The 9,161-nt window shown below is 41.1% G+C and overlaps 1 protein-coding gene across 1 annotated transcript in view; it reads left to right on the forward strand.

The window, feature by feature from the left end:
* The first annotated feature begins 5,101 nt into the window (after positions 1-5,101).
* Positions 5,102-9,161, forward strand: part of abhd15a (abhydrolase domain containing 15a) — a 13,967-nt gene continuing 9,907 nt past the window's right edge. Inside the window, exon 1 of the mRNA XM_005720773.2 lies at positions 5,102-6,043. Within this exon, the coding sequence (XP_005720830.1) occupies positions 5,495-6,043 (549 nt within the window). The 5' untranslated portion in view covers positions 5,102-5,494. The remainder of the gene's footprint in view (positions 6,044-9,161) is intronic.

The following is a 9,161-nucleotide window of genomic DNA, read 5'->3' on the forward strand; positions in this document are numbered from 1 at the left end:
TTTTTTTTTTTGGCAAGGGTGTGCAGGTAAAGCTTAGTGAGTTGCTTTTGTCCATACACTTAAATCTTGTCATTGCAAAATGACAAGATTTATACATGTCATGTTTAAAATTTACGTTTTAATGTCAACGGAAATTTAAATGGGACAGGAAGGCCGTCTGAGAGGAAGTGGTCATGCACTGACATGTGCAAGAGGTTAGTAAAACTACACTGTGGCTGAAAGTCACAGGCAGTGACTTTAGAAAACATTCGCAGTTACCTCATTTTTTATCTCTCTTACTCTGTGGTAGATGTGGAGAATAATGTGTGTTCTCTACATTTTATATCAAATTTAATGATGTTATCAAAGCAAATGGAGACATTTGTTTCTGTGTGTCCAACATTCTCCGGAGACTGCAACCCTTCAAAATATTCACCAGAGGAAGAGGATATGTTTGTTAGATCATGGATATAATTCAGTCAGGGAAAGGCTTACGTCACAGTCCGGGTTCAGGACGAGGACATCTACTGCATCACCACATAAGTACATGTCAGTGTTTGAAGAAGTTAAAGCCAGCGTAAACATGAGCTCTGCATATGGTTGCCATTACAGCAGCTGGGTGAGAGGTGACTGTGAGGTTTCTGCTTTCCTAAACGTCGAGGTGTGTTGGAGAAGAAAACAGGAGAACATCAACAAAACTGTGGCTCAGCCAAACGTTTCCCTGCATTATGGATGTGCGTGTGGAACTATGACAGAGTCACTGTTTGTTTTGATGTCAAAGGTTGTTGGCTTTTCCATAGTGGCACATGACAGGTTTAGGCTGGAGAGGAGGGGGTGAGGATGGTGTGAGACCAGCAGAGCAGTCTCCTCTGTATGTGCAGATGTGACAGTTGTTTGAGCTCGCAAATTACAGCTAGCCAGGCACAAAGACTTCTATATAGAGAAGGATCCCTTAGAAAGAAAGTAGAAGCACAACACTGACTTTATTTTTTTCTCTCATACCGTGCACACAATCATCTGGGTGCTGCTGCACTGTGGTGAGCGCAGACAGAGACCTGTGTTTGTGGTGGAAGAGCAACAACAGCAAGTCAGTTAGTCTTGCTAGATTGGCAACACTGCGGTGAGCTAAAGCATGATGATCACCACTGTGACTGAGCGGGATGTGAAGCATAGAAGATAAGATCTTATACATTTCCACAATTTAAAGAAATAAATCCAGATCTCAAAACTGGAAATGTGGTGATGACAGCTGTCAAATTTCTGAGAATGAAACTGTACATGAGTCACCCTTTCTAAGAGACGGAAACTGCAATGTGTATAAAAGATGAGAGACGCAAAACTCGAACTTACATTAACCTTTAATTGAAACTTGGCTTCTATTACTTTCAGGCTTCTAGATAAAAACCATGGATTCAGTGATTTAAACCTTTTTTCCCTTTCAGTATTTTAAAGAAGCTTCCAACAAAAGTTTGCCTTCTTCAAAAAGTCACAAAGTCAGTTTTCTGTTTTGCATATTTTGCACATTTAATTGTTTCAGATGATAAAACCAATTTTAACACTGGACAAAGATAGATGAGCAAGCACACAATGCAGGTTTTAAACGATGATGTCCTTTATTACAGGAACAGAAGCTATCCAAACTACCTGCCCCCCTGAAAAAGTAATTTATTACTGTCAGAGCTGTTAAATCAATAAAATCACTGAAAAAGAACCTGTTTGACAAAGTTTAGTAGGTTAAAAGATCTCAAAAATCAACACATCATGTCAGTAATAATTGACAACTATCAGTCTAGAGAGGGTTAAAACAGTTTCTAAGGCCTCAGTGAACCACAGGGAGAGCTATTATCTACAAATGGAGAAAACAGAACAGCGGTGAACCTTCCCAGGAGTGGCCTGCCTAACAAAATTAATCCATGCATGCATCATCCAGAACAACATATAAAGAACTGCAGGCCACACTTGTCTACGTTAAGGTCAGAGTTCATGATTCAACAGTAAGACGGATTGGGGGAAAATGGCATCCATGGGAGAGTTCAAGGAGAAAACCCCTGCTGACCAAAAGAACGCAAAGGCTCATCTCACATTTACCAAAGAACTGCTTGATGATCCCCAAGATCAGGTCTGTGGACTGACAAGACAAAATCTGAACTTTTTGGAAGGTTTGAGCCCCATTACATCTGCAGTGATGCTAGAGCAGCATTTCATAAAAGAAAACATCAAACCAACAGTCAAACATGGTGGTGTAGTGTGATGGTCTGGGACAGCTTTGCTGCTTCGGGACCTGGAAGACTTGCTGTATTTGATGAAATCATGAATTCTGATCTCTACCAGAAAATCCTGAAACACAATGTCCAGCCATCAGTTTGAATGAAGGTTTTGGAGTGACCTATTCAAAGTTTGGACTTAAATCCAATTGAGATGCTTTTCCATGACCTTAAACAGACCGTTCATCTTGGAAAACCCCCAATGTGGTTGAATTAAAACAATTCTGCAAAGAAGAGTCAGCCAAAATTATTCCACAGGGATGTGAAAGACTCTTCAAGGGTGACACAACTGCTGTCAGGTAGGGTTGGATGGCTATTTTACCAATAATACTTAAAATCATTTTAGAAATGATTAATCAGGTTTTCTTTGTCTAATATTACAAATTTGTTTGATCACCTGAAACAGAGTGACAAATTTGCAAAAAAGGGAAAAAAAAGGAAAAGAAATGGGATCAGAAATGTGGAAATACTTTCACAGCACTGTATATGGACTTTGTTTGTCGGCCTTAGTTTCATATTCAAATTGGAACAATTCTCATATTAAAACTACCCGTAAGACTAGAATTTGGTTTGATCGTGCGTTATTTTTTTTAGGTAAAAATCCACTCTTGATTCATTAAGCTGTTGCAGCAAGATATTCTAACTTTTGCATTTAGTTCTTTATGCTGATTGTGTCTCCTCTTACACAGTGTACGTAAATGTCAGCAGAATCTCAGCCAGGAGACTTCATCCAGGGTGCAAAATGCAGCCTCTGGGCTACATCTTCATCTTGGCCCAGTTCTTTTCTTATTCAGTCAGCACTCCTGGGAAAACACTCATTCTTACAGACATTCTCCTAATGTTTGATGGGATCTACAATCTGTTGTCAGGTGTAAGTAGTTGCAAAGATGAGGATATTTTTCATGCAGTACAGCATTTGATGTTTGTTTTGAACATAAAAAAAAGCACCACAATCTGTTTAATCTAAACTTTGTAGTCATTTTTACTTGTAGAAGTCAGGTCGATTTCTAGTTCATTTTCCTCCTCATCTCTTCTCATCAATGCAAAATGTATTTTTGTGGTCCACGCCAGTTTGTCTCTTGGGACTGTTTGAGTCAGTGTATTGACTGAACAAAGACTGGATCTGGATTGCAACATCTTGACCTCAAGAGTTTTTCAAATTAATACCGCTTTGAAAAATGGCCTCTGTGCAAAAGTCAATCTAAAATCCAAAACACATGAAGTCCTGACCCTTTCTATCCATTACAAATTACATCAGTGAGATGGTTTATTTAACTGTGATCATTGTGAATGAGCCTCACATTTTACTTTAGTAAAGTAAGTTTAGAAATACCAAATATTGGAGAATATCGCTTACAAATATTGGGTTCACATATATACAGAAAGTAATGCATAGTGAGATTTGTTACTGCTTTAAAGAGAACACCTGATCTGACACTTGCAAACCCGTGCTTATTAGAGACTTCGATAGTCTGATGCACTGCACAGAGGTCAGAGTTTTCCTTGATTAGCTTTCAAAATGAACCGATTTCACCAACAAACAAAAATGATTGCTTGTCCAAGAATAGCCGTGGCTGTAATCGTTTGGCAGCAAGAAGGGTAATATATCATTTTCAGAACCAGTGGAGGAAAAAGAGTTTTCTGGGAAATGAAAACAGAACTTGAATGCAATATTTAAGGGGACTGAACACATATACACATTCTAGAGATTAAGTTAAAGAACTGAATTGAAGCTGGTCATCACCCAACTTTAGAGCATCACTGCACGCATGGATGCACACAAAGTGCAGAAAAGCAAATATTTGGTGCCTGTGAGGCGTGTTACCACAATGCTTCGGTCTCTTGTTTTTCTTTATTCTCTGCTCAATGTTTTGGTGTCGGCTATTTGTTCTTTCTGGCTAATCCAGTGGACTGATGCAGGCTTGAAACCTGCCACAAAGACACAATGCACTATCGCCTTGCCAGTTTCCGTTTGGGTGTGTTTCCTCTTGCCTGTACACATTACATCTCCACACTGTCACTGTGAGATCAGGATGAAGCACTTAGTTGTGCTTCTAGACTGAGTGTTAAAGATATATTTCACTGCAAAAACAGATGACAGCACTAAAGCTTTTCACAAAATTAATTAACAGTATTTTAGTAATAGCTTTAGATTCTACTGATAAAGATTCAAATGGGATATTCCATGGTAAATACAAATATGGGTTCACCTCGTGTCTGATTTAAAAAAAATCTTTTATGCATGGTATTCAAATGTCCCGCCCTTCACACAGTGGAGAAGAGAAACATTTGTAAATTGTTAAAGTGTTAAATTTCTTTTCATTCATTTGAATTTTGTAGTATGCTGAGTTCGGGCACCAGAGAGATGAGTGGGTACAAACTGGATCTCCCCGCAGTTAAACTGCAGAAGAGTCTGTGTGTCTAATGACAATTGTTCTTTTTTCAGCCTTTCCCACAAGTGAAAATCACAAAAACTGTGCCACCAAGCAAAACTGAAGATGAACAGAAGCCTTAACATCGTCTCCACCAAAAGTTCACAGATCACTCTTTATTCATTTTTACCTCTCTCACACTTTCCGAGTACAAGGTCACATCTGATAATGGTCGTGCGCGGTACACAGGTCTGCCTCCACCGTGTGTGAAGAGCAAGGTGCAGTTACGGGAGGGTGTGGTTCTTTCCATGGGGCTGATGGAGACGAAGTGTACGGGTTTGTTTGTTGTTGTTTTTTTTTTAAATCGTTGTTTACAGGAAGTATTTTCATGGGAGAGTAAATAACAGCACAGATAACCACACATACCTGTTCTCCCCTATAAGGGGTTGGTCTTAATGGGACCCATCGTGGGGGGCGTTTCCAGCAGCGCGTTGCTCACGGATATTTCTCGCGCTATAGACTGTTGGGTGGAAGCGCTGGTGTCGGGAAAGTGCAGTGTGGATAAGTGAACGGAACTTTCCCTGCGTGTTTTATAGCTAGATAATCACAACTGAAGGCATTAACTAGCCTCTGTTGTGGGAGCTGGAATGACAGAAACGCTGCGTAATCGGGACCGCGCGGTTGTAATGACCGGGGACTCGTGCGCTTTGGCACCGGAGGGAGCACTAAGCTTTAACTGAGGAGTTGAGAACCAACAGACAAAAGCAGCAAGGTGCAAGACGGCTAATCTTTCTGTTAACTAATTTGCAATATGCAAATGTAGAATATAAAGTGGAAAGTGTTCGCGTTGTCGCATTTTGCTCATCCCGAACCGTGCCAATGCTGGAATGGCTTTTGGCTCTGTGCTTTGTGATCCTGGTGGTCTCAATCTGGCCAGGCTCCAAATATTTCTGTACCGAGAGCCAGCGCGATGCTTTGCTTCAGAGATTTGGAATTTTACAGCAGGTGGCGAAAGGCAAGACGGAGAAGTGCGTCTCGGAGCGAGAGGGGAGCGACGATGCCCAGTCGGCCTGCGTGGGCGCTTTGACCGGTGAGAAGCAACGCACCGTGGCGCTAATATGTAAACCTTCCGCGCTGGCAAACTACCTGCTGAAGCACTGCTGGACTTTCAGTAACTACTCACCGTGTGTCGGCTGGACATGGCGGGCCAGCGCCTTTCTCCAGAGTGTTTACGAGGCGTGCTGGCCGTACGAAAGCCCGGTCCAGTTTGTGCGAGATAACCTGCAGCTAAGTGATGACGGAGTGGTGGCCTTGGACTGGGCTGTGCCATCCTACCAGAAACGTCGCAGGACTTCGAGTCACTCCACCAGTCCGGTTCTTCTTATCATTCCAAACTCTTTTGGGAAGATCACTAGAAATGTCCTGAAGGTAACTCGTGCGTTATCGGCATGTCAATAAAAACTTAACTGAGTGTAAAGAAGTATATTGTGGAACAAAGAGGAGGCTAGTAGTTTGTATACACCGTATTGACAACAGGAAGCCATTTGTATCTGCTTTAGAGACAGAAGCAGATACAAATGGCTGAAGTCCCCAGCAGATGAATCTCAACTTGTGTTGTGAACTTTTACAGATGCCCTGTTCCTCTTATCAGTGTTACAGCATAAACCAACGTGATGTAAATACAGCAGTCGCATGGGAGTTCGTTCTGTCTTATTTGGGGGGGGGGGGTTGCATCAAAATACAAGTGTAGCAGTTTGAGTATTTCAAGAGCTAAATAGCTGGGCAAATGATTAAAAATAAAATAAAACCAGAAACAAATAAGGTAATTTTTAATGCACACCCTTGCACAGTGAATTGCCATCTTAATTAAAAAGAGAAGACGCCAAATAGCCATTTGAGCTTAAGCCATGGCAAGTTGAGTTGAAAGGAAAGAGCAGAGCAGTGAAAAGAGCAGATGCAGTGGCTGCGCCAGTCTTTCAACTGCTCTTTCAATACACTGAGGTAATTGAGTGAGGGATTACAAAGCATCGCTTGACTTGTGAAGGCCGGGGAAGTGCAAGTGCTGCTCCACATGAACGCTTGTTGGTTCATTCACCGTTCTGGCCACCTGGTATCATGCTTCATTTCATACTGTTAGCTTTGTGTGTAAAGCACTCACAGGCTTACTGTCAGCCCTGTGTCAGAAATGACAAGTCTGCAGGAATACTGGAAAATCAAATGTGCCTGACATTAAACTAGGGCAACTCTTTAAAAAAAAGAGGAAAGGATAGAGAGTGACAATAAGGAAGAAATAAGAAGAAGCAAAGAAAACGGAGAGTGCAGCCTACAGCTTTACCACAAGGAAAAGCCTCTGAATGATGTAGAGATGAAGAGTAAGTGATCGGTGCAGCATGCCTTTTTTTTTTTTTTTTTTTTACTGGCACCCATTATCAGAATACAGTATTTACAATGAACCCGGTCATTTACGCTTGGGAGGGCTGGAAACTGAGGCACCACAAGGGATGTGCACCAATTAAGATTGCTTCTGCTATTGGTGAGACTCACTATGCATAAAGCAGTCACAGTCTCTGTGTGTGGGAGGGAGAGGCAAAGATAAAAAGAGCTCAAACACAACCATGCATCTATATCTGTCGCACAAGACTGAAACCAAGGAACATGTAGATTCTTTTATGGGCTTGTGGTTCCTGTCGCCTCCTCTTTAACGCATCCCATTCCAGGGATTTATGAATTTATGAATGAACCACCTCTTCATCAATTATTCATACTTTTACTCACAGTTTGTCTTAGACCTCTTTCGTCTCTCTCATTCTGGTACGGTTCATATGCATTAAACATTGTTTATCATATCTATTACTTTTTACTGCCTTTATATTCAGGTCAGAGTTTTAAATGTACTTGCATACCTCATACCCAGCTGCTGGTAGTTGCTGGTGGCTGTTTTGCCTTGGAAACAGTGGAAACTAACTCCCACCAGTCCTCATAAACCTTTCCAGTTAACAAGTTGCATCTTGCTTGCTTAAACTGTGAGACTGAAATTAAGAAATACTTTACTGTGGTTTATTTCTTGGCCTGGTGCAGCAATGGAGAAATGCACTACATGGGGGTTTAGATAATGTTTTGGTTACATGTAAACTACACTTTATCACTTACATTTTTTTAACCATTTCTTTATGTTACTGTTAAAAAAGCAGCTTTCAGCTTACAAACGTCTTGGATGGAATAGCTGCGTAGCACTTGCTCAGTAAAAGTGGGGAAATTTTTAATATCAACACTCATGATTCTGTCAGTGAGGGATGCAATAAAACCTCAACATTCCCGATTCTGGAAAAAGAGTATGTTTATCAAAAAGCTAACCAGCAGTATTAAACAAAATATGACAAGCTCTGCATAAATGTGCCAAAATCCTGAGCATACTGTTCATAAAAATACTTTACTGTCTTTTTCACAAGAAAAAAAAACCTGATCATGGATCTGTTTTCCGTCTCCCCCATCAGTTTTTATAATTTATAGTGTCAGAGCAGTGAGAGAGTCCAAACCATCTCAGCCGTGACTCCCAAAGTTTGTCTCCAAACTGCTCAACCTGAGTTGTCCTTGCAAAAATCTGATTTCCATCTTTTAAAGGTGTAAGATGTGCATATGTCAAGATATGTATAAAGATGCGCACATGACCTCAATGGCTTCTTCAGTAAGTGCGCCTTGGTAATACCAGCTGGTGCCACATCGTTGCACTAGCTGCAGCCTGAACCGCTGATACAAGGGAAGATGAATCCATGCATGTTGTTTTTCTGCTGCCATAGCCCATCTGCTTCAAGTTTCAACAAGTTGTTTGTCCAGAGATGGTCTCCTGCATACCTCGGTTGTAACAAGTGGTATTTTGAGTTAGTGTTGCCTTCATATCAGGTTCAAGCCATTTCCCCTGACTTCTGGCATCACTAAGTCATTTTCACCCAGAGAACTGCTGCTCTCTGCATATTTTCTCTTTTTCAGTCCATTCTCTGTAGATCCTAGAGATGGCTGTGTGGGAAAATCCCAGTAGATCAGCAGTTTGTGAACTGCTGATCTACTTTCTCAGATCAGCGCCTCCGGCAGCACCAGCCCTGCCACATTCAAGACACTTAAGCCACCTTTCTTCCCCATTCTGCTGCTCAGTTTCAAGTTCAGCAGGTCGTTTTGATCATGTCTACGTGCTTAAATGCACTGAGCTGGTGCCAGGTGGCTGTAAAGCACTGGTGCCTAATGAAGTAACCAGTGCATGTGTAAGTGAACAATGCAGACTGCTTTATTTTATACTTAAATTTTATATACTGTACAGAACATAACAAATTGGAAAGGGTGGAAATTAAAACTTTCTGAGAACCATTCACAAAGTTCTCGATTTAATGCAACGTTACATCCACAAATCAGTTTCACGCTTTGCTTGTATTGGTTTTTGTAAAGCAACGCAGTTGCATCATAAACTCACCCATTTCTTCCAGCAACACAGGCTTTTGTTTCTCTACTGTTTGTGTGTTTTACTCCATATAAAACAGCCTTTCCTTTTTTTTTT

This window comes from Pundamilia nyererei, unplaced genomic scaffold (genome assembly GCF_000239375.1).
Source record: "Pundamilia nyererei isolate P.nyererei 1_Seehausen unplaced genomic scaffold, PunNye1.0 scaffold00003, whole genome shotgun sequence".
Taxonomy (NCBI): domain Eukaryota; kingdom Metazoa; phylum Chordata; class Actinopteri; order Cichliformes; family Cichlidae; genus Pundamilia; species Pundamilia nyererei.